Here is a 26012-nt window from a genome sequence, read left to right as displayed (position 1 = left end):
GTCACTCCTTGCAGAGGAAACAAAAGTACCTCTCATCAAACCTTATTCAGGATGTTTGCTAGCATAAGATGCAGAATAATTTCTTTAGCTGTGTTTACATATTTATAACTACCCCAGTGGAATATTACATAAGCAGATAAGCAGGGTACTTGTTGCTTATGTTTATGCTAACTATATATCTGTCAAGCTGTGTCACTGAAGTCCATTCTGCTTTACACTGCTTATTCTTGATCTGTGTGGGGTCACATCCTCATCTGCAGTAACATCACATTCCAACCTCTTGCTAGTCTTGTGTTTGAAGAACTTTTAACTGTCCACGTTGGTTTTGTTTTTATGAGGTGAAATTTACTTTGCATGTTCATCTGACCTGAACCTACTAGATCAATAGTTGGGAAAGTATTCTTGTCCAAGTTACCTAGAATATACCTCCAAATTTGTGAAACATTAGTTTGCTGCGTTCATGTCCATCGCGTGTCCTGAGTTCTCTGGGAGCTTTAGGGGGGTTTATACTTCTCTAGTGATTTCTCTAGTAGAGAGCAAACTTCCTCAAGGTATGGGTTTGCCTCATACACATGGAACACGGGGAAGTACTAAAGATGATAAATATATTATGACAGAGAAGTACATGATGGATTTTATTGCAGTGATGCGTATCATCGCTGATAGTGTTCAGTTCATGTGATTTCACCTTTAATGAGGACTTAGAGATCTTCCTCATTCCAGCTCGTATTCTTAACTTTTTCTCCAGACCCTGCAGTAATATGTGTATTACATACATATTAATGCATTCATATATATATACACACACATATATATATGCAGAAAGCAAATATGGTTTCAGAAGAAAAAAGCTAGTCACATGCATGTGCATTTTTCTTCTCACACATAGGTTTGTTAAAATGCAGGATACTGATCTTTGCTTCCTATATGATATGCAGGCTGTCGTATTCAAGGTAGAAAGCAGTATTGATCATTGAAGCAGCTCACTAATTGCTAAGTATTTTAAATAGAAGAGCAGGGTACATCATCTTACATTAGAGGCTAGAAAGCTACAAACTGCCTTGTATTGGAGTGTAAGTGGTTGCTTTTTCCAGCCTCCCTTGAAGAAAGTAGCTGAATCTGAGCTTTCTCAAATTTCAGCATAACTGCTATATATATATAGAAGCATGTTTATATCTGTATACACTAGACAACCAGTGCCTTTCTTTTCCAGAACTCTTTCTCCCATTGGGACTCTTTGGAAGGAAGTGAGGGTTTTTCCATGTTCTTGGCAGAGTAGTATAGGGATTCCTATATTTAATAAACTTGGTGAATGATGCACCTTTGTCACTAAAATTAATACTTCCTTTACACAGGGACATCTGTGTTTCACGCAGCTCACTGTTCTTCATGTGAAATGAGTTATTTTCAGCTGTCATCCTTAAGGATATAATGTTCCTTCCAAGTTCATTCCCACGTGAAGAACTCCCTGCATGTTCATATATGCAAACACTGAGCAAGTCTTGTGGAATTAGTCATGTAAACAGGAACTACAGTGATACTGGCTGAATAAACAGTACACTCCCACGTTTTTCAATGTGTGTCACTACAGCCCGTCCTGTGGCAAAGCCAGTAACTCAGACTGTCGGAATCTGGCAAGTAGTATTTTGATTTAACTCTAGACATAATGATGGGTCATTAAAGAAAAAACAAGAAAGTTATGTTTTCCATGTTATAATGCTTTAGAACTTAAGATACTTTATGGCACCAGTTCATGTTCCGATTTAGAAAAGTGTTCTTGTGTGCACTGTGGAATACCCTACAGCATCAAGGAATTGAAGATTAGGCATTGCAAAGTATTGATTACTTTTATAGATGCCATAATGTCTAAAGTGTCAGTGATGAGAGTGGCTGGATATTCTAGTAAAATTCTGGAATAACAGTGGACAGCTTTGGAGTTGCTCTCAATTTGTACAGCTATTGCAGAACAGTTTTACTTTGTTATCTGAGACTTAGAGGGGAAGAAAGCTTTTGTTGTCAGAAAATTCATTGGAATTAGTGGTGAGTCTGGAACCACTTGCATTGCCAAGGACAAGGAGCAGAGCAAAAGCATGTTTTTTGATATGCTGGCAGCACCCAAAGCTTTTTGTGAATGGATAATGTACAATATACATTGGAAATTACTATTTTTAATCCAGTGTAATTGTAAATGAAATGGATGCATTTTTCTACCTTGAAAAAGTAATAGAGCTTCTTCCTGTAGCTATAAGAGCAGACTGTAAAGCGGATGCTTTTCTCTCAGGGGTGCCTAGCTCCTATCCAAAAGAAGTTATTCCATATGGATGAGTAGGATGTAGTCTTCTGTTTCTGCCTTTCAAGAGCATAAAGGCCCAGTCCTGCCTTCAGGAATTGTTGGTGAAGTAGGAATGAGCCTTTTTCAATTTTTAGGGCTGTAGGGTGAAAGAATAAATAGAAACTACCGTTCATGTTGCTAACTCTTGAAAGACCTCAAAAGGATGGTTTTCCTGTTTGCTGGAAGCACTGTCCATGCTTCTGTAGGTGGTTTGGATTCTTGCATGACTTCTCTGCTAATGTAATGTAGTGGTGCACACTGGTCACCAATGTACTGTTTTCCTGTTCTGTAGCCTTGTTTACGCTCTGCAGACTTCTAGGTGGGCACCAGCTGGAAAAGTACCTAGGGCCTTTCCAAATTATGCATTTCTGTCCCCCACACACGTGGACAGAGGTGGAATTTGTGTGTATGTGCTTCTAGTCCCATCCTGCCCATGCAAGAAATAAATTTGAACAGTAGCATTTCACTGTGATTCAAAAATAAAATGTGCTGTTAGTCTCCTTCACAAAGAAGGTGCTCCCTTTACTTAAGGAGGAGGATAAATTGATTTGTAGGTCCAGTTACTGCTCTAACTTTGTTGTACAGAGCTTATAAATCACTGTAGAGATAGAATGCTTCACTGCAAGGGACTGTAGCCTGACTTTACAACTATTTAGAAAATTATCATCTCGATTTAGTTAGTCTGAGATTGTTTAATGCAGAATACTGTAGATAAACTTACACAATTCTCCCTATTTTTCTCCTTAACCCAAACTTCTAGCTTTTTAATGTAGATAAACACATATCTAGAGAGTGCAAACTGCAGCTTTTTTGATTTTATCAATCTGCAGAATTTTGGATCCCCCAGAAATCTTTGTCTCTTTTAGTTGATGAAAAATGATGGTTTTATGGTGTGACAGTGTCTTGGCCTAGGAACTGGCAGTTGTGAGGGTTTCTGATAAGAGCAGATGCTTTTTGGTGAGGATCTTGCATTCTGCACAGTATGCCCTGTCAGAAGTGAGTCGTCAGAGTACCTCTAGAGCTGCTCATATGAAGTCTCCTCTTAGTAAATAATACTAGGATACTGTGTGCATTATAATGGATTTATGATCATGTCCTGAAGGACTTTAAAAAAAAACAAAACAACAGAGGATGTCTGCTGATGGGGAAGCTGCACAGTTGTACTTTGATTTTTCCCTATAGCAACAGAAGCCACTGAGTTTCCTGGGCTTTCCAAGGTCATGATTTGTACTGCAGCTGACTGTTGATCTCGCTAAAAGAAAATTAATTGAATAATCATCATAATCTTATCTCTTGTTTCTGCTGCTCAGCTGCAAGCCAGTTCCCTCTTCCTTTCTTTCTTTCTGTCTCTGTCCCTGCCTTGGCTCACAGTGCTGAGCCTCTGGCTAGGCTTCAGCTTCATAGCTGATGACTTTGCTTTTGAGCTAGTCAAGTTCGATCGCTTTCTCCTTCATAATTTGCCTTCCAATTTTCCCTTCCCAGTAGGAGTGCCTTACAGTACTGTATATTAGTTTCTATCTTCCTGTTTTGGATTTCCTGATTGAATCTGCTTGTTTGATTAACTTGTAGGCTTAAACTGGAACTCTCCTGTGGCTGCACATGCTCTTTTGCTGGGGCAGCTGAATAAATCAATTTGCTTGTTCTGTCCTCATGAAGTATGCTCTGCAGGCTGTATATACCAGCTCTGAAGATACCAAGCTGCATGGAAATGCCTCACTTTTGCTTAATCTGGTGCCTTAAATTTCCAACAATGAAGAATTTTGTCAGGAATGCTCTGCCATGATGGAGCATGTTTGGTGTTAGAGCTCTAAACCCTTGCTCATGGCAATTTCCATCTTGCTAGGAGCGGTTAGCATAAAATTTGTTTACTATCTGTGCTTTGAGAGGGAAATGTGAGAAAAGATAGCATTGGGGGGCGGGGGAGAGGGCATTGTTTTTATTACCTTCATTTTGGAGACTAGCTGGGCTTTTTTTCATATACAAATGAGGTTGTGCTAATGTGAGAACATCAGTGCTGTGGATATATAATAATGGCATTAAGACAGGATCAGGTAACATGCAACTTTGCTCCTCCCGGAACCGCTGGCTGGCCTGTGCCATGTGATGAGAGGGTTCCACATGGTAAAGCTGGGTTTGTGGCAGTGAGGGCATTTACTCAAACTTTAGTTTTAATTCAGTCGTCTTTTGTGAAAGCTAAGCCTCTGGGGTTTTTTGTCAGCATTACCTTAGGGAGAGAGTTAACCTGCTTAAATATGAGCATTATTTGTTAAAGTCTACAGCGAACCTCATCCTGTGTGTGTTCATCTTGGGCACGTGTCTGTACTAACTGGGATCTTTTAAGGCCACTTTTGACCCCAAGTAGCAGGATCCCCATTTGGCAGTGGCACTGTTTTCCCTGCACTTTAATAGTGTAGTGAGCAGACAGCCTGGATGATAGATAGTGTGCAAAGTCCTTCTTTACTTGAAAACCCTGGTGTGCACACACTGGCTTGGGTCATATCTTAATATGCAGGTTTCTTCCTGGACACTAAGGTGGCCGTTAAGTCAGCTCAGAATGCCACTTGTGGGCAGCATTGGAGAACTTTGGGCCTGGAAGGCTATTAACTGTCCAGGACCAATGTCTGTTAGGTCTCATCCACATACACAGCTGTAATTGGCTCAGTAACTTATTTTTGTCTAATATGTGTGTTGAACCAATGTAAATCATTGAATGCATAGCACTGTACTGGTGGAGAAAGGATTTATTTCAGTTTTGCTTATGCACTTGATCTTGCTTCAACTAAAGTGTTTTCAGACTGATTTTGAGTGGCACTGATACCTCTGATACTAGGTAGGCTTATACCAGGCCCTTCTGTACTTGAGCCAAGCAAAAGTAAGAATTAATGAGCAAAATGCACATTTGAAGAGGTAAAGGCAGTTTCCAGATAAGCACCAGTCGAGTTGAAGCAGTTTGAGGCCGAGGGAAGCCAGGCATGATAGGCAGAGCTCAGGGTTTGGTACTGGCTCCTTTGGCCTGGCCTTACTTCCCACCAGCGCTCCAGCTCACCTGCAGCACCGTAAGTTTTTTGAAAACAATTATATATGTGTGCTACTTCATCTGTTAATTTATTGGCAACATTGTTGTGTGTGTTTCATTGGTCTTTTGTTTATTTTGTGGGGTTTTTTGTTGTTTGGTTGTTGTTGTTGTTGTTGTTCTTTTACTTCTGACAAGGATTTTGTTTAAATTATCTGCAACTACTAGGCAATGGTCTTAATTTATTATTGATGTGTAATAATGTAATTTAAATTCGGTGAGTTGAATTGCTTGTTGATACTTGAGCAGGGTTTATTTGGATTCACTTGTGACAGCATCAGAGCATCAGTCCCTTCTGTATAAAGGCATCTCTCAATAAACACTACAAAAATTACTCTTCTCCTTTTTAATCTGCCTTCTGCTGGGTACTGCACCATGTGCAGGATAAGAGTGCTAGTTTCCTTATAAGTACTTAGTTCTTGGTAAAAGTCTTCAAAATCTAAGTAAATTATGATATTTTTATTGGGTGTGAGGCAGAAGATCTCTGGAAATGTTATCAATGACTGCATCAGGTTTGGTGTGTTTGAATTTACATTTCAGTCTCTTAAGTGTGTTTGAAAGCCCCAAATGCCCAGATTTTTAAAGGTGCTGAGCTCCAGCATCTTCCAGGAAAACGTATTGGGAGTTGTTGTTGGGCACTTTTGGGTAAGCATCTCATTGGAGCTACGGGGAGGCTGCTCTCCACTACATGGCTGCCATGTGGACCTCTTCCTGCAAAATCCAGGTTAAAAAGCCTTAGACCGTAAGTGAGAGAGGTGCTTCCAAGCTTGCTGTTGGGCCCACTGAAAGGCTGGGAGAACAGGATGTTGCCTACGGCGTAAGCACTTTCCTGCTTAGACAGTTCTCCATCTGATGGATGGAGGAGCAGGTGTAATTGCAATTCTTGGTGGCTGCTTCTCCCAGTGCACCAAGTTAGAAGCTTCAGCAACTTTCCAGGGCTGTGGATTTGGTGTTGAGTTCTGGTAGAACATGGAGACCTAAGTACCCTGTGTGAGGGCCCCCAGAGAAATTTGCACCCAGTCCTGTGCTCTCCTGTCTTTCAAAGAGAAGGACACATCCCCTCCCTCACTGCCCTCCTGCCACTCCTCAGAAGGACCAGAAGTCCACCAGGAATGTCAATCCTTTCTCCTGCAGGCACCTTTGGACATCTCTGTGATGAATTAACTACAGGCAACAGGTTAATGTTTGACGAGGACAACACACAGGAAAACCATGTGCAAGACCTTCTCTTCCTCCTTATTTGCTTTACAAGGTGAGCAAATCCTATTATTACACATTTTTCAGCTTTCACTGCCACTTTGCCTCCCCACTTCACTGTAAGAAATGCTAGAAAGGAAGCATCAACACGGAGCTGTGATTATGGAGTCTTAGGAGCCATGGGAGGAGTAATTTGGTTGTTTCTTTCAGTTTTTTTTCTTGAAGATGGGTGGGGGAGAACGGTGTTGGTGGTTCCCTTCATGGCTTTTCTCCTCTTTGCCTCTTCAGTTCCCTGTTTTGCTCTGCTTCAGTGTATGAACCCATCCACTGAAATGAGTTACTGAAAGGACGTACCCTAGTAACTGTCACAGACAACTTGGGGCTGTGGTTTCAAGCACTGTTGCTCTTGGTTTTCATCAGGAGCTAAAGTGCTGGGATTTTTCTCCCTTTTGTATGCTGTCATTACATGAGAGCTCTGCCCTACAGTGAAGTGCAGCTCTGCCAACAAAACCTTACATTGGCAGCCCTATTCTTAACCCCTGCACATGCGTCCCACAAAAGCCATAGGTTTTGAGTAGTTCAGTTAACCTTCTATTAGTCTTTTGTATGAATTTATCAACTCAGCAGGCCACAAAAAATACCAGTCAGACTGTGAATTGGAGCATGCTCTAGAGGTCCTGTGGAAAATAGAAGCAAAATTAGCATTTGCTTCTGATGCTGAGCAGTGTGGGGACAAACTGACACTCACAGAGTGTCCAACCATCTTGTTCCTGATTGACACCCTTCATGCTGGTGAGATGGTGTCGTAGGGTGATCACATCAACTTAGATGTTTGGGGATGTTATATCATGGACAAATCTCATAACCCCTTAGATCTACCAGCCTTTTGGATTTTGTTGTTTCATGTTCTCTTTGCACTTCAAATGCTTTGCAATGGGTTGAGCCATGAATATTGGTCATCTCATTTCACCACCTGAGAAGGTGGTGAAAAGCATCTCAGATAATCAGGTGTCACAAGTAAAACCAGACAAATTCTCTAAGGCAAGGAGTAAATTTCAGCCATTGTAAGCATAGACAAATATAAACTTTGTCATTGGGGCTGCAAACATGCTAAACATCTGTTAATGTTTATAGTTTATAAACTCTCTGTTTTCTATATTGAGTCTGAGACATTGGCCTCAGATATTAAAAATGAAGTTATGAGGCTCATCTAGAAAGCAAGAGAAGTCAGATAATAGTTTGTGTTAAGGACTGAATTTTAGACTGACTTGAAAGTTCCCAGATCTTTATCGTATAAATATACAATATGATGTGCTTACAGGTGAATAGGAAGGAATTGCTAATAATGCTAAACATTGTTTAAATGTAAGAAAGTGCAAGTTACTGAGTGCGTAAGAAAGTAATAGATGTAATCAGTGTGCACGGAACAGTTCAGTCTAAATTGTTTTCATAGCATGAAAGGTTATAAATTAATCTCATCTGTGACATACCTGAAGTATAGTGATGAAAGCTTGAAATGTAATCAGTGTCTCTTCACTGAATTGTGCCTTGCACTGTTAAGTAATCCTGATTTCTGTGAGCCAAGGACAGTCCTGTGGGAGCAAGGTTAGGGTAGAGGAACTGAGAACCCAGCACCATTCTGTCATCAGACATTGGCAATTGCTTGCAACCCAATTGCTTGGGTGGATGTTGTTTGTTGTGTGCTTATTGCAAAATGTCCTGTTCTGGCTTGGACTCTGCACTTTTGAAGAATGTTCATCTGTGATTTAACAGATGGCATGATCGGTCCTTTAAGCGTATACAAGTTCCTCTGTCTTCGATGAAAGCTACAGTTTTGAAAGAACTAGACCTGAGTTTTCAGTGTTTAGAGATGCGAGCTGTAGCAGGTTTATAAAATTGGTGGATTACTTGTAAAATCTGCAGGACTGCATGTTGTGTTCAGCACAGAGTTAACCCTGGGTGATAGCAAGAAAGGAAGAGTGAAATTACAATAAAAGTATGGGTCTCTACTGCAGATATTTACACAGTATTGACATTGTTAGGTGTGCTTAGAAATTTATGTCAAGTGTTACTGCACTGTCATAAAACAATAAAGTACTTCTGTGAAGGGCTTAGGGCAAAGGGAAGGCAAAGAAGTCTCTATATAAGGCCCTCCTCCAGCTCCAGTGGTGATCTGTGAGAATGTTTCCATAGCTGTCGACAGGAGCTGTATGGAGGCCTGCTAGGGGAAAGAGCAGAAGTGGCACGTTTGCTATGTTCCGAGCAGGTAACCAATGGCTTTGTTTCAGGGAGAATATTTTACCACCCCCTGGTTTTAGGAACCTAATGAATCTGCCCTCCAGCCAGTGGAGATGAGGGTTTCTGCTGCAAGCAAGCTTGTGTCTGAGTTGAAATACCCTTTTGGGTTTCATAGAAATGCTAACAAGGCCCATAAAAGCTAACATTAAGAAAAATAAAGTGCTTAAGTTTGGCTATGAAACTAAAAAGAATGGGAGCCCAGAGTCCCAGGATTTCTGCATTGCACATCCTGAACTCAGCATACTTTCAGCTCTAGGGTGTCACAGCTCTGCTTCTCACCCTAGGCTCACAGTAGGCATCCTCTTAACATTTTTGCTGCAGGACCAGACTTTACAGCTGAACTCAGTGTTTACATGCAGTGGAAACTGAAATGCCAGTCCCAATCAGTCAGAGTGCTGAGGAGTTTGGATCTAGGCACAGTGCTTTGCCTGTTCATGGATCTGCAGCTTCACTTTGTAGCCCCTACCCATCTCTACCCTTCTGGAGTTGTGGCAACATTTATTCTCCAAGCCATGGTCGTACATGGGACCTGTTAGCCTTGCTGCAGGAAAGTACTACTGCAGAGAAGTATTGCTCTTCCACTAGATGTGGTTCTCCAGTTAGATCCTACTACATGGTAATGCATTTTGCTTTTATCTTCCAAATGAAGATCATTCTTTTCCACCAGATCATTTAGCAAAAGTGTTTCCTCCATAGCAGTCTCACAGCTGTCTGCTGAGGGTTGGGAGACTCTGTTTCCTGACCCTGCTCTGGATAATGCTTCTCCAAAACGAGCCAGCCGTAAGAATAAAAACACTTCTGTTGAGAAGGGAGTTTTTGGAGGCCTTTGTAAACTTTAGTGGTGATGCTGGCCCAGCTTGCCTTGCTTTCTCTGCTGGAAACCAGTGCTCCTCTGTTTTCTGGGAGGGCTGGTACAGACTGTTTGCAAAACATGAGTTGGCAGATGTTGAGCCCTTCAAGATCTGACCCTATGTTTCTAAACTGGCTGAGCTAATTTTCTGCCTAGGCAACTATATGAGCCTTGCTCTCCGTGGCCATAATTTTCATATCCTATGTCAGCAGTGTTGTCCATCCCATTTCCTGACTCAGACCATACCTTTACAGCTAGAGACTGAGGCTGAAATCTGTCTCTCACATCAGCTGTATCAGCTTCTGAACTGTGGAGCTGGCTCTATACACCAGCATGCTCCAGCTGAATCTGTCTTTAAGACTGGGAGGATCTGGTCCCTCCTCTGAGTCCTGGCAGGTGCCCAGTTCTGTGCCACCTGGTGCCCCGTGCAGTCCTCAGATCTCAGCTCCACTGGTGCTGACGGATGTGATCCGGGCGCACTCCCCCCTTCTCAACAGTACCACAGGCTCTGCACCTCAGGTCCTCCCCGCTGCATGGCAGGGAGCTGTAGCACGCCCTGACCTTGCATCACACCAGCCTCGTGCAGCAGCGAGGGCTTTGAAGCTCCGTTTTTTCAGGAGAGAGCACTCTCTTGCACGTGTGCCCCAACATGGAGTGCTGCAGCAACAGCACCCCCGGCTTTGTGTGTGATTCTTTCCCATGAATATCTCAGCGTTGTCCGCAGCACGTGAACTCAACGGCCACGGGATGGTGAGAAAGCCTCGGAGACTGAGGAGACCCGTTTAGTTCGTATGGATCTTTCTCCGCATAGCCACCCATTACAGTTGTTAGCTTTGCTGTTCTCTATAGGAATTTCGGGGGATCTGGGGTCTGGTAGAGGCGTGCGTGCTGGAGAGCCGGGAGCAGAGCGTGTCTTGCTCCTAACACTGCTTCTCTTCTTTCTATTGACCCAGCTTGCTGATTGGAAAAGACCCGTGTCCCCCCGGCCCCCTCTTCCTCCCCAGCCGCACGATTGTCACCGCCAATTAGTGCATTGTTAGGGAACACAATGGCGCCGTGGCCACTGGAATGGGCCGCTTTTGTGTGTCTCCAGTCGGCCGTAGGGGCAGTCAAGATTCATTTAGGGCCTTACACAACGTGGACAGAAAATACTATCAGAAAAGCAAAAGGGGGAAAGAAAAAGGGAGAGAGAGGTAGCAAGAGGAGAAGGGGGGGTAGCCTGCTATTCAGAGGTTAGCCCAGCTGCATGAAAGCCCAAGAAGCAGTGCCACATTGAAGACGCCCCTTGGAACACAAAAAGGAACAGGGCTTAATAGTAATTAGTGGGCAAACTGCAAGAGCGCCGTGGCTCTCCAGCGAATTGCTGGCTGCCACCGCTTCCCCTTCCCCCTTCCCTCCGGATCCGGCCGGGCCGGGAGCAGCACAGGGATGGGAACTGGCGATCCTCCCCTGCCCACCGTGCTCTGTGGAGGCCCCATCCAGCAGCTCTTTGTGGTTAGTTATTTGGACGGCAATCTCCAAAGCTCAGCCGAATGCAGGAGGTGTTTTGCAGGATGTAAGGGTATGGTTTCATACCATATTGGCGCTTTGCCTATTTCAAGGACCTTTAAAAGCAGCCCTGTTCCTTTTTGCAGCCTGACATGGTGCACCTTGCGGCTGGGCTGCATTTGTCCACAGCCTGGCCCTCTTCCTCCAGCAGAACCTCAGAGATCACCATTGTTCTTCTTGCCTGTGTCCGTTATTTCCCATGATCATCCTTACATTTTTTGTGGTATATGTAGGCAAAGCATATCTGTAAGCTCAGCAGCTATGTGGAATTTGCTCAGACCAAGTGCTAAACCTTGCTCTTGCTTCCCCACGAAAACCTGCATGGTGCAGATGACACCTGCATCCACCCCTTTCCGCTCATTTCTTTTTCAGGTCTTAAACATCCCAAGGTTTGCACTGGTATTTTTGGTATTTCTTCAAGCACATTTTGACCTAGCATGGCTTGGGCTTGTCTTGGGTGTCTGCATTAGCGCATAGTTGAATACATTTAATCTCTACTTCTGAAGATTGTTGCTCTTGCAGCTTGCTGCTGTTACCATTGTCAGCTGATACTGAATGCTAGGTTTAGTCAAGAGCTGATGAGCCAAACAATTAGCTGTGTCTCAGGAATATGCCAAGGTAATAGGTTCATAAAGCATGTTTTACCTCACATAAATATGCTTATGTATTAAAGAATTTGGGGCATCCTAGCTTAAGTGAAAAGTACACAGAGACACAAATTCAGGAATGGTACTTTTTATGTTTTTAGAGGTTCTAAAGAAAATCCATGGAACTAAACTGCAGGACACAGTGTAGGTTGTTCTCAGATATAATGGGTGCATATCTTGGTTTTCTTTGGATATAGGAAAACATAACTGTTCTCTTTTGGATTCATCTCTGTTTAAATTGACCAAGACACTAACCAACCAAATTTAGTAGTGTCTGCTGGGAATTTTCCCAAACTGGATTGTATAAAGCTGATACTCATGCACTTATACACAATTATGGACCGCAGCCTCACTTCACATTGAGGCTGAAAAAAACTCCCCATTTTCCCCGTTAGCTGCAGCTACAACACTGCTCTAAGATACCCAAGCAAGCCTGGGAAATGCAGTTGCTGCTCCAGTACTGGTCATTTTTTTAATGTGAGCTGGAAGACACAGCTACTCTGTACATCTATACAAAATCAGTTTGATTCTATCAGAACAGTGCAAATGGGATTCACAACCAAGACTTTTGGTCCATCCAGAATCCCATCACAGGTTTCTCACAGAGCCGAGGGGAGCACAGCAGGCATCAAGGACTCAGCTGACGTGGCTGGGATGGCTCCTGCAATGCAAACATGATCGGAAAGCTCTCAGTGTACATGTCTCACAGATAGGGCTGATTGAAGACACTGTCTCGCAATACAGAACATGTCTGTCTCACACCAGCCACGACACATCCTCACTCTGCTAATTAGCAACATCTCTGCCAGAATCTCAGCTGAAAGGAATAAAATCTTCTCACCTTATTCTGCTCCTTCCTCATCCAAGGGGAGATGTTTAGTCCTGGAGGGATATAGCTGTGCTGGCTCAGGTAAGGAGGCAACCTTGTTCCCCCGTGACTGCACTTCTTCCAGAGGGGAATTTTATCTTTAGGGCAGTCAGTCTGCCCTGACTGAAGAGACACCCAGCCTTGGATCCTTGCAGGACAGCATTGGAGGTGATCGGTCTAACCTGCTCTAGGGGAATGGAAACAGCGCTGTCTGCAGCAGGAGCTGGTCTTTCTCTAGCTCAGGACCAAAGGATTGATTTCCCAGATCAGTGTGGTAAATCACATTTTTCTGTCTGTAAAAGCAGGAGAATTATTTGTCCTTTCTCCCATTTATTGTTCCTTGGTTGCTTAGCCCGAATGTTGTTAATACTGCCCAGTATCTTGAGCAGCTGGCACAGTGAGAGGCAAATAATGAAGCTGTGTAGTGGAAGCTTGCACAGTAACTTTTCCAAGTGCACCCAGAGGGGTCCTGCCTGTTTTATGGCAATGTAACTGCTGGGGCCTGGCAGGCATGGGAAAGAGCTCCGCAGCTGCCTGCCCCACGTAGTGCACAATTAATTTCACCAATCTAGGGAAAATACAACAGAGTGAATTCTGCTGTAGACAGGTAGACTTCTCTGAGCAAAAAGCTGAATCAAGCTACTCCACTGTTTATAATGGCATAAAGAATGTGTCCCATCTTTGTAGATGTTGTGCTACTCTTTTTGTCAGCCTGCTGCGTATAGAAAATCTGTTTGATTGCATCAGTTCGGTAAAAAAAGAAAAAAGGCCTTGTAAGAGAAAAAGGCCTAATGACACAACTTGGTCATTAGAGATTTTTTGAAACCCTTTGCCAGCACTTGTGGAAAGATTGAATATATTTAGAGTACAATTTTGTGTCACCAGGACATAGCCCAAGCAAGGTAGCATCACCATGTGCTTGACAGTAATGCACATTGCAGTGTGGTATAGGATTTAGAGAACAAATGCCATGTTTTTTATCCCTGCAAATCTCTTGATGTGCTCCAATTCTGTAACACTAGTCCCTGGTAAAGCTACAGCTTTTTAAGGTCAGGATCCATAGATTTTTTGCATTTCTTAATTCTTCACATCTAACTAATATGCAGGTCAAATATGTTTTGACTTGTATATTAAATCATCCTATGAATAACTTGCAAAAGAAGGTAATCAAAATGTATATAGTTCCAATCAGTGCTAACTGCCTTCTCATTCAGTTTCTTGTATCTTTTTACTTGTGTCCAGTAAATGTTGATTATGCAGCGAATTAAATCTATTTCTCATCATAATTTGGTGCATTCACTGGGAGTGACATGACTCGCTAAGCCCTAGCTCCAGATATTTCTCCAGTCTGTGTCAAGCACTTCAAGGATGTCAGAAGCACATACTGGGAGTCCAGAGGGCCTGATCTTAGCAAGAATGCCTCAAGGTCAGAGAGAAGACGTGGTTTCATAGTACCTTTCTAGGGTACTGTAGATCATTGGGTCAGTACGGCACATCATGGAGGTGCTCAGACTCCAGAGTACAGGTATGAAGCAGTTTCTGTAAATAAAGACCCCTTACAGTTGCCTCAGAAAGGTCCAGAGTTAGTGCACCTGATGATCACCAGATCATCAGTGCATCCTGTGATCGATCCCAGCACTTGGAGAGGCTAATGAAAAAGAGCAGTCAGAGATGTTTTCTGATTGTGTGGTACTTAGTATTCTCAAGAAAGGCCAGGCTGAATTCCTTCTTAACAGCAACACTTTCCACCTATTGATAAACTTTCAAGGCCAGGAGAGACCACTGGTGTCGGCTTTGTTCATACAGATAGTAGCTTCTCTGTAAGGAACTGGTTCAGCATAGACTGAAAGTTTACTGGCAACATTTCTGTTCTTTCTCTACAAGCCGCTGGGGCCGGAGGCAGCTGACCATGCTCTGCTGCCTTCTGGCTGAAGGCTGCCTGCTTCCCAGCAAGCTCTTGGTGTGCCAGCATTTTTGTGTCCCTGCTCTAGGACAGAGGAGGGGACTTCTAGACCTTTTCCATGTTGGAACAGGAAACTTCTTTGCTTTTCCTGATGCTGCAGCATTTTTCAGAAGTACGATCAGCTTGCCCTATTTGGCACAAACTGGTATGTTTTGCATTGTTTTTTAATGCTGGAATTTTCCACAAAACAGCTTCACTGAAGGCTGCTTGAGCATTTGTTCCAGAGAATTCTCACCTTGACTTGCATCCTAGCCCTAATGTGTTCGTAACCTTTTCAGCCTCACCTTGCTGCTATAGCCTTGTCCATCTCTGCTGGATTAGGGAGCTACTTAGGACCTTTGTCCCCAGGATAAAGTACTGCAACTGTAACTGATTTTATTTGAATTTGGATGTAGAGCAAACAAATAGAAATAGGTTTCCAAAGGTTATGGCCTGAGGCAGGGCACAGAAGGCATTATGTCAAAGCTGAACTGCTCCAAGCAGTTTCACCCCATAGGCATCTCACAGGAAAGGAGAGGGCAGAGAAAGGAGAGGCAGAGGCCTGTTTAAAGATGACATAGATCAAAACAGGACTAATCTGAAGATAAAGCAAGCAATAATTAGTGTATGTTATTGTTATTTAACAGAGGCGTTTAATGGCTCCCACGTATTAGTTGGGGTTTTGTTTTGTTTTACTTCTGTAGAAGTTAGAAGCTGACTCTAGACTAAAAGCAGGCAGTGAAGCCTCGCTGCCAGGAGCCTGGCCAGGGAGCAGATCCTCAGCTCTGAGCCGGCACTGGTGGTTCTGCACTCTGGCTGCAGTGATGTGGTTGTGGTGGTGCAGGTTAGCTGTGCCAGGTGAAAACCATGGCTTCATGGCTGTTCTGATCACCATTCAGCTGAGACTGGGCAGAGCTCTGGTAGTTTGCAGGAAATGCACAGCTCTCTACTAGGAAACAGCCTGAGCTGCTCAGACCGCCAGAGGGGCCAGCGCTGGCCCCTTGGTCAAGAAAAAATCTCAGATTTCATGCTTCAGGGTTGTTCATTTGGCAGCTTTCCTGAGCGCTGGATTCATTTATAGCTGTAAGTATACAAATGGATGTGCAGTACAATCGCCCTGCTTGGAAATCCCAGCAGAGCAAAGTATTTACCTCTGAAAAATGTTTGGAGTAACTCCTTTGCAATATATAGAGCAGTGAGCATTTCAGAAACAGTCTATGTATTTAAACAGTCATTACTGCCTTCTGGGTAAATAACACATGTTTTTAAAATGGTCTCTATACACAATAGGCACTAACACAATAAATCCTAATTGCTCTGAAGGACCCATTAGGCTCTATCAGGTCAAGAAATGGTGGAGGTTTTTTGAAAGTCACTCACCATGTTGTTACATAAGCCACAATTTGAAAGTCCATAAATAAGTATTTGCCCAATGAAGAGTGAGGGCCTTGCCAGGGCCATACTAATTTATCATGTCAACTTCACTATGGGGACTGTTTTCTTTTCAAAGGCCAGTGTTAAAAAAGAGGGGGGGAGGGGTTGGAGTACTGTGCAGTGTGTTTCAAAACGTACATACTGAGAAGATTCAGGCTGTAATGTGCCCACCAGGAGAAGCAAATGTAATGTTCCCTGCCTCCTCCTTAGCTCGGTGCTGTGTGAATCATGGTGAGATCCAGAGAGCTGTGAAGCTGCACGTCTGGGGCTTTTCCTCCTCCTACTGCTCCCTAGGGCTGTGGCCCCGAGGCCCCTCTGCCTGATGTGGGCTGCAGGGCAGCCCCTCAGTGCAGTTGCACCCCCAGTCCCTGTGGGGACAGACAGAGGCCAGTTGTGTACATTGTATGTGCCATGATATGCACAGATAAGTCATAATGGAATTGTCGAGGTAAAGAATTGACACATCTAGCAAGATGAGCTTTAAGTGCAGCCACTCCTCCTGACATTGCTTTAGCTTTCCACGTGTAAAGTTTTGGTTGCATTTTGCAAAGTGTAGCACTTAGGTCAGCTGTTGGTGCCACCTATGTCACTGTTAGAAACCACGTTTCGTGTTAATTCACTTGGAATGTGTCTATTCCATGGAGCTTTTTGAATATGACTGTGAGTTGGCAGGGTTTTGTTTCCCACACTATTTTGAGATGTGTAATTGTCCAGGTATCTGTATAAACAAACAGCAGTGATGAAAGTTTGGGTTTTCCAGGGAATTTCAGTAAGGCATGCATGGTGAAAGTGTTGAAGTGATTTAAATCCAAATTCCTGTCCGCAGCCCAAAGCTTGTAGATCATTTTGCTCATGAGAAAGTGCTGGCCTGCTGCTGCTGCACTTTGTGGGACTGGGTGCCAGAGTCCTGCCATGCTGGCAGCAGCTCGCAGCCTGCCTGCCCCTGCTGTCTCTCTACCTGCTGGCCCCTAGTGTGCAGGGACTTTGTGTCTTATTTCGCACCCCCACTGGCTCTGGCAGTGAGGGGAGGTCTGTGTGGGTTCCAAGGCTTGCAGCACTGGCAGCCCACGGCGTTGTGGCTCAAGTGGGAGTGCAGAAACACCACTCACTAAGCCACTGGTAGGGGGTCACTGCACGTGTGAGCACCCCCCCGAGTGGGGTACCCACAGCTGCCTGCGGGCATCGGGAGCTCTTTGCAGATGTCTGCTGAGCTCCCTAATAAGGGCAATGGAAGTGACTGGTCTTTACAAAGGGATCTCCCTTAGTCCTTTCCTCAAGTCCTTTAGAGGTGACCATATCCCCCAGAAAGGCAGTTTGCCCAGGTAAAAATTGAAGGCTGACAACACAGAACCAAGCACAGAAACACTTAACCACCTTCTGACTTTCTGTTCCTGCAGGAACCACTGAACCCCCTTGCTGGAAGTGCACCTATGGGGAAAGGTACACATGAGTGGCCTTGCTCCTGCCCCTCTCCTTGGGGCTGCAGCCCAGTTCCCAGGCACAGCTGTCGGCGTGGGACAGCTTGAGGAACACCTCTGCATGAGGATTGAAGGTAACGCAATTTCTTAATAATGTGTAGAATTTATTAATGATGGTGGAAAGGTCTCAAGTGCGAGGAATGCTTTCTTGTTTGTCAGGATTCAGCGTGGTAGGTTTGAGGCAGGCACGGGGTGTTGCTAACGGCGCTGTGTATGCATGCAGTGATGTGCTCGTGCTGTGCAGTAGGGATGGGTAGCAGCTTACCGACTGCACTCGCTCTTACACCATATTTAATCCTACTCTGGTTGCTCTGCTGCATATTCATAACAACAAAAAGGAAACAGAAACACAGATGTCTACCTGGCTCTTAATTGGGTTTCATGTATCCCCAGTGTAGCAAATGCAGTGTTATTTATAGCCAGGCCCTAAGAATTAGGTGCATCTGGAGCAGTGGCAGAACCCACGCCAGGCTGCAGGCTGATGGATGGGGTGGAGCGAAGCGCTGCCTCGCTTTGCCCTTCCTGTGCCCCCCTGCCTACCTGTCCCCACTGTGTGTCAGACCAAACTGATACTGCCAGAGGGAATGCTTACAGAATTGAAATACATGGGAAAAAAGGAGAATTTCTGCTCTAATGCAGCCGCATCAGCATTTTCTAATTGCACAGCGATGATAACAAAAAGCTGCCCTCTACTCTCACTGTAATTGGGGTAATCAGCTGAGGGCCATAATGAAACTGTCTGTGATTTGCCTTCTGCTGGGCTGTGACTTCACAGAAACGCAGTCGGGCAGAATTAAAAGTTATGGCTCCTGCTGCAAGGCTGTGCTGCTGCACACCAGTGCCCTGTGCCCGTACTGCAGGCTGCCGAGTGCTGTGGGGACCGGAGCGCTTTTGGCCTTTTTTAAGTTGTTCGGCAGCGGAGGTGGCGGCGCCGAGCAGAGCTGCGCCCCGGTTCTTGTCTGTTGGCCTTCGGCTGCTGCCGCGGGGTTGGGATGACCCGGAGGGGGTGCGGAAGGAAGGCGGCCGTGACGCGCAGGGGTGCCGGCAGCGGGGATCTGTGCGCTCCGAGGGAGTCGGTATGGACGGACAAGAGGCAGCGCGCTATCTGAGAGCTTCGGGAAGGTCCGGGCCTGCTCCACGAACAGCGCCGCGTGCTCGCGGGGCGCTACCCGCCGCGGAGGCGGTGCCGAGCCGGGGGCGGGCGGAGCCGACGTTGGGGGCGGGGCCGTAGGCGGTCCGGGGGCGCGGTCCGGCGCGGCGCGGAGCCGGGGCGCCCGCCCGCCCCAGAGCGCAGGTGGCGGCGGCGGCGGCGGCACGGCCGGTCCCGGCGGGGCTCGCTCCCGGCCCCGCTCCCGGCTCGGCGGCGACAGGGCGGGGGCAGGCGCCCGGGGCATGCGGCGGCGGTAGGACGGGCGGCGGCAATGGGCGGCCGGGGGCTGCCGGTCCCGCTGCTGCTGGGGCTGCCGCTGCTGCTGGGGCTGCCGGCGGCGGGGCGCGCCGCCTCCAAGGCGCCGGTGTGCCAGGAGATCACGGTGCCGATGTGCAAGGGCATCGGCTACAACCTCACCTACATGCCCAACCAGTTCAACCACGACACTCAGGACGAGGCCGGGCTGGAGGTGCACCAGTTCTGGCCGCTGGTGGAGATCCAGTGCTCCCCGGACCTGCGCTTCTTCCTCTGCAGCATGTACACCCCCATCTGCCTGCCCGACTACACCAAGCCGCTGCCCCCCTGCCGCTCCGTCTGCGAGCGGGCCAAGGCGGGCTGCTCGCCCATCATGCAGCAGTATGGCTTTGCCTGGCCAGAGAGGATGAGTTGCGACAGCCTGCCGGTGCTGGGGGACGCCGAGGAGCTCTGCATGGGCTACAACCGCACGGAGGCCACCACCCTGCCGCCTTTCTTCGGGAAGCCCACGCGCCCAGCCAAGGACACAGCCAAAAGCCAGCTGCCGAGCGGTAGGCACCTGCCGGGCACCGACTGCGGCCGGACCTGCAAGTGCAAGGCGCCGCTGGTGCCCATCTCCAAGGAGTCCCATCCGCTGTATAACCGCATCCGGACCGGGCAGGTGCCCAACTGCGCCATGCCCTGCTACCAGCCCTACTTCACCCAGGACGAGAAGACCTTTGCCACTTTCTGGATCGGCCTCTGGTCCATCCTTTGTTTCCTCTCCACTTCCACCACTGTGGCTACTTTCCTCATTGACATGGAACGTTTCAAGTACCCCGAGCGCCCCATCATCTTCCTCTCTGCGTGCTACCTCTTCGTCTCTGTGGGCTACATTGTACGGCTGGTAGCGGGACATGCCAATGTGGCTTGCGACCCCGAGCACCACCACATCCACTATGAGACCACGGGCCCCGCACTCTGCACTGTGGTTTTTCTGCTCCTCTACTTCTTTGGTATGGCCAGCTCCATCTGGTGGGTCATCCTGTCCCTCACCTGGTTCCTGGCAGCTGGCATGAAGTGGGGCAACGAGGCTATCGCGAGCTATGCGCAGTACTTCCACCTGGCTGCCTGGCTCATCCCCAGTGCCAAGTCAATTACTGTGCTGGCGCTCAGCTCCGTGGATGGGGACTCGGTAGCTGGGGTTTGCTACGTGGGCAACCAGAGCCTGGAGAATCTGCGTGGCTTTGTGCTGGCACCGCTGGTCGTGTATCTCTTCACTGGCAGTCTCTTCCTGCTGGCCGGCTTCGTCTCGCTGTTCCGCATCCGCAGCGTGATCAAGCAGGGCGGCACCAAGACTGACAAGCTGGAGAAGCTGATGATCCGCATCGGTATCTTCACCGTGCTCTACACTGTGCCTGCCACCATTGTCATTGCCTGCTACATCTATGAGCAGCACAACCGTGAGGCGTGGGAGCAGGCGCAGAACTGTTCCTGCCCAGGGGACCCCCACCGCCCCAAGCCTGACTATGCTGTATTCATGCTCAAGTACTTCATGTGCCTCGTGGTGGGCATCACTTCTGGCGTCTGGATCTGGTCTGGCAAAACTCTCGAGTCCTGGCGGCGCTTCACAGCCCGCTGCTGCCGGCCAAAGAAGCCAGCAGGTGCTGCTGCATACGGTGAGGTCAGCCCAGCACTGGTGGGCAGGACGGTGCTGCCCAGCATGGCCTCCTACCACAAGCAGGTCCCGCTGTCCCATGTGTGATTGGAAGGAGCCGTGGTGACCCCAGCATGGAGGGAGGAGAGGGTTGCAAAGACCCAATGCTGCAGCACAGGGAGTGGCAGCAGAGCCACCCTGCCACCCCAGTCCCACAGCAGAGCGGAGCAGCTCAGGACCAAGCGTAGCCCCAGTCAGGGCAAGAGAGGTGCCACCAGCAACATGGGGACAGAGGGTCGGTGCTGGGAGCCCAGCGCTACCATGAGCTGGGACACATCATGAAGTGATGTGTGGGCTGGGTAGGTGGCAGCAGCCCCACAGCCTCTGGATGGGTTGTGCTGGTACTGGGACGAGGGGGAGAGCTGCAGCAGGCATGGCTAGTGGCAGCCCTATCTCTAGTGATCCCCAGCACCAGAACTGAGCTGCTTGCCAGAGCTGGGAAGCATGAGAGGAGTTGGGATAGCAGGTCGGGGACATCCCACGTATCACCAGGCAGAGAGCTGGTGGCCCTGGCACAGGCTAAGAGGCAGGGGTTGAGCTGCACGGGTGCTGGCAGAACAGGAGGATGGGGCTCAACAAAGTCCTGCTGCCAGCCCACACAGAGCCCGGCATGCTGCCAAGAAGCCTGGGGCCCAGGAGCCCTGAGCCCCCAGCAAGCACACGCCAGCTCCCTGACAGGGCTGGTGCTTTGCACTGCTAGCTCTGGCACTTTGGAAAGCGGTTGGCAATGCTCTACACCTCTGTGTCAGGCAAGTTTGTAGCATCTCCCCCGTGCTGTGCAGCTGCCTGGGGCAAGGCAGGGGTCGTGTCATAGACTGAAATGCACTGTGTGTGTGTGTATCGGCAGCAGGAGGTGTGTGCGTGGGGTCTGTGAGGCAGGCGGTAGCTGCTAGTGCTGGGAAGCAGTGGGGTCAGCAGCCAGCCGGCTCCAGCCCTCCTTGCTGCTTTTTTGGAAGCTGCACCTCTGTCAGACAGCACCAGGCTCAGGACTGAGCAGGTAATTCAGGAATAGTCAGCAGAGCGCTCACACTTTCTCCCGCATCGCAGCCTCTTCCCAGGGTTGGGCAGCAGCAGGGCACTGACAGAAGCGGTGCAAGGCGTTACACTCTGGGGACATCTGGGCCTAGGTTGGTAGCACATGGGTGCTGTGTCAGCCCCTTGAGTGGGACAAGGGAGTGGCAGCAGGGATGGGCTGCTGAGAGGCAGCTGCAGCCAGCTCCTGCCTGCTTTTGAAAGAACCCAGGTGTTTAGTCTGGTTTCCCTGCCCCAAATGGGATCACATATGTAACTTTGCAGAAATGATTACGGGAGTCCTTTTGTCCCCTTCCAACCATGGCGCCACGACCCAGCTGCATTGCTCTTGCGGGACTGCCAGGGCCCCAGGTTGTTCAAGATGCCCTCAGAACACTTCACAGTCAAGGAGGTTTCCAAGCCTTTTAAAACCAAAGTCTGGGAAGCAGGGGACCCTCTGGTGGCACAGCTGGTGATACAGATGGTGCCAGGATGTGGCATGTGTGCAGAGCGGTGCAGGGCCAGAGTGCTCCGTGGGACCCTCTCACAGCTGCAGGGCACTGTTGCGACAGAGGTTGGCTCGCTTTGGTGTGTTGCAGTACTTCACCTTGGGCAGCATTGCACCATGTTCTGTTACAAACTGTAAATAGCTGTATATAGTTGTTTTGTACTTTCAGGAGCTGGGGTGAACTTTGATACAGGTTTGGGGCAGGTGTGTGCTCAGTGTGGGGCAGGTCAGGCGCGGCACTGTGGGCATATGTGTGTTGTAATCCTGGGCATTAAATAGCTCCAACCTGATCCAACCCACGCCTTGCTGGACTTGTCTCTTTCTATAGTGCCTTCTGTAGATACAGCTAAGCACACCATGCAATACAATGAACAAAACCATGGCAAAGGTGGTGTTTTTCTGTTTGTTTGCTTCTTTTTTTAAGTCTAACTGACTGTGTAAAACTTTTTTTTTTAAGGAAAAAAAGAAATCCAAACTCAAGTGCAGGCTTGCCTATTGAAAAGTTTCCGGGAGGCCACTCTGTTCTGACCTAAGGACAGGTTGGTGCCAGCAGCCTGGGGCTGACCCTAGCCTCAGCACTGCCCTGCAGGCAGGGCAAGGTGTGGAGCCAGTGCCCCTGTGCTGTGGGTAACTGACATGTTGTTTTGGCATTGTTGTTTAGTGGTGCTCTTCAACTTTTGTTTATATAACCATATTATATTTTGTGAAAAGCTGAAGAAATTTTATTCAAAGAGAAGTATAGAGATTAGTTATTTATGAGGAAAAAGATGTGTGTGCTGTTTTCTTTGCTTGTATGCTTATGCTAACCTGATAATTACCACAAAAAGCTTACTGTGGGGAAAGGGGAGGAGTGTGCGGGAGGGCTGTGCTGTCTTCTTATCGGCAGGGATCAGCGGGGACTTGGGAGGCAACCGCAGCAGCCCTGTGCAGATGTGCTGCCGAGAGCACCAAGCCCTGCGCAGCTCTGCCCTCAGTGTGAGGCTGTGCGCCCTGGCCCATGGCAGCAGCCCACCCAGCTCGGGAGTGAGTTTGGGTCTGCAGGGTGTTGGCAGCAGGTACTGCTGGCACCACCCCTGGCTTTGCTGACAGAGCTCCTGGGCAGGCCAAGGTCACACCTTCCTCGTGGAAGACAGTTAACGATCAACTTTTATTGGTGTTCTTGCAGTTTGCACGGTATCGGTCCCTCACTCTGCCTCGAGATCGAGCGCCAAAGAGTTGCCCTTTGGTACTTAGCAGGTGCCAGCTCTTGGCCAGGGAGGATGTTGTGTGCTGATTTAAGTGTCCTTGTTGCCATCTGCTGTACACTCTCCTGTGGTGGGAAGAGTGCGAAGGGAGGACAATGAGGGGTTAAGTTGGCTGTGCTGTGACTAATGGTGCAGGACTCTGCTATCTAGTTAGGTGTGTAGGCACACATGGGTCCCACTAGATAGGATCTCTTACCTGAAAGCAGCATTCCAGTGCCCCACGATAAAACTGATGGAGCCAGCAATGCACTGACTCACCCGAGCCCTCTGTGGTTAGGTACAGACAAAGGACACCCAGCAGCTGAGCCTGCCCTGTGCAGGGCAGCTGCTGTGCGGCTGTGTGGGCATGCCCCACCTCAGCATGAGGACTTACCTGGGTGCTGAAGGCACCTTGCCTGTTTCCAGCTGTAAAGCCTGCTTGGCAGCAGGGTTACTGCCAAAGCTTCCTGAGAAGCTTCTGTGTTCTCAGTGCCTCAGTAAGCAGGAGTTTGGCAAAGCTGCCATCCGCTGCCACCTTGAGATCGATTTTGATCAAGAGAAGGGCCATGGCTGCAGTCATTTGTTGGTGAACCACTACCAAAGGCTGCAGGACTTTGCACAGCTACACGCAGCCCACCCTGATGGTGCGGTGTCACACACCTGTGCTCTGTGTCCCATTGGGCCCATTCAGGCTGCCCTCAAGGCAAGAGCAGGCTCTCTTGGTATCAACTAGTGCAATGCACTTTGTGTGGGGAAAAGTAGTATCTGGCAGAACAGGGATCTGGCCCTGCAAATGGGGTTTTATGTGACAGGGGCAGGAGGCAAAGTGGTGATTTTGTTCCTGGAAATGCCTTGCTCCCTAAGGCTGCAAACTGGCCCATTTTCAGCGATGTGCTTTACCCAGCTATTAAACTGCATATATGTATGTGTGCATGGTAGCACAACAGTGCACTATATTCACTGCTACAGCACGACAGCACATATTTTGCCTCTTTCTCAGAGAACACTGTGAACAGTCAGGCATAAGCCCTGCTGCACTATGGGAATTAGCAGCTTGGGCCATAGGCAGCAGCCCGCCTTGTTCTGGGCTCTGACCCATCAGCCAACAGCACCCACACAGCTGCTACCCCCCCCTGCAAACTCTGACCTCAATTGCTCTTGTGCCCTCTTCTGCTTGTCAGGTTATTCCTGATGCGTATATTCTTACCCAGAAGCAATGTTCTTGACATTTATTCAGTCTCTGAAGTGCCTGTCCTCTTAACTGCCAAACCCACGCTGAAGTAGCTCTCGTAAAGTTCCCTTAGAAACAAAATGCACACAGTCCCCATACACAAACAGAAAGGCCTTCTGACTCCCAAAGGCATCATGTAGCCCAGAAACACATCAGTGAGTTGCTGCCCATATGGACCTGTAGCACACACTGCTCGCGTTACTCTTGATGGGTCACGATATAGCTATTGTCTAGGGAAGCCGTTAAGTGGAACCACCCTGGGACTGAATGCAACCGAAGGTCACCTCACCTTAGATTTACTCTTCACAAATGAGCATTCTCATCGCAGGCTGTTGTTGCTGGGTATTCTTCTAAGGCAACAGAGGTAGGTACACTCACTGTAATGCTAGTGTTCTAGAGATGATTCTATTATTTTTCATTTTGCCTTTGTACGAAAAATACTGCCAACAAATAAAGCACAGCTCAGCTCCCCGCAGAACCCACCCCCCAAATGCAGTTCCCTCTGAAATTGTATCTATCTTTGTTCTTCAACTGCACTCTTTTAAAAGTTTTACTTCCCACTGATTACCTAAGAAATGCTGTAGGTATGTTTTCCTGGATCTCTTTCATATGGCCCAGAATGTTAAGGGCAATTGCTATTTTCCCCTCTATTAAGAAATCATGATTCTATTGACAAAGTGCTCTGGGCTAAGCTACAGAAAAACTAAAACCAGTTAAAGTTTAGGCAAAATTAAGTTGGGAGCATCAGGTTCCTGGACAAGAGTACAGCTGTCTGAGTTGACACCCACCTGACAGGCAGATCAGCAGGACGAGCCTCGCTCTACTTTGGCCAAAAGGTGAGTGAATGCCACAAGTTCCTGCTGAGCACCTTAGAGCTGAACGGCTGCAGCTACAGAAACCATGTGCCAGCCCACAGTGAAGCGAATCCAGGCCCCATCACACAAAGTAAATGGTACCCAGTCGCTTGTAGATTCCTATTGAGTGCTCAAGGGAGGATTTAAAAACTTCCAGTTAGCACCAGACATACTGTAGAGGGCTGAGTCAAATTCCAAACTAAAACAAGTGGAAATAGCCAGGCTACAGAAGGCTTCTGCTGCTCATCCAGCTGAGGGCCCTGGCCCATCCTGCAGAGCAAGCAGCACACAGTTGCCCAATGACCTCTGCTGTGGGCTTCAGAGAATTCCTGAGTAATCTCAGCAAAATGAACACGAGGGGAAGGTACAGAGACAGGGGAGGCCTTAATGCACATTGATTCCACAGCCCCCCGCTTC

General features: G+C 47.8%; 1 protein-coding gene across 1 annotated transcript; it reads left to right on the top strand.

The window, feature by feature from the left end:
- Window positions 1-19088: 19088 nt before the first annotated feature.
- FZD5 (frizzled class receptor 5) lies at window positions 19089-20816 on the top strand (the record flags this gene model as incomplete). Its single annotated transcript, XM_079538837.1, has 1 exon — window positions 19089-20816. One exon carries the CDS (start codon window positions 19089-19091, stop codon window positions 20814-20816), a length of 1728 nt encoding a protein of 575 aa, XP_079394963.1.
- Window positions 20817-26012: the final 5196 nt, after the last annotated feature.

Source organism: Tetrao urogallus (assembly GCF_951394365.1).
Source record: "Tetrao urogallus genome assembly, chromosome: 8".
In the NCBI taxonomy this organism is placed as follows: Eukaryota; Metazoa; Chordata; class Aves; order Galliformes; family Phasianidae; genus Tetrao; species Tetrao urogallus.
This window is presented reverse-complemented; position numbering and strand designations above follow the sequence as displayed.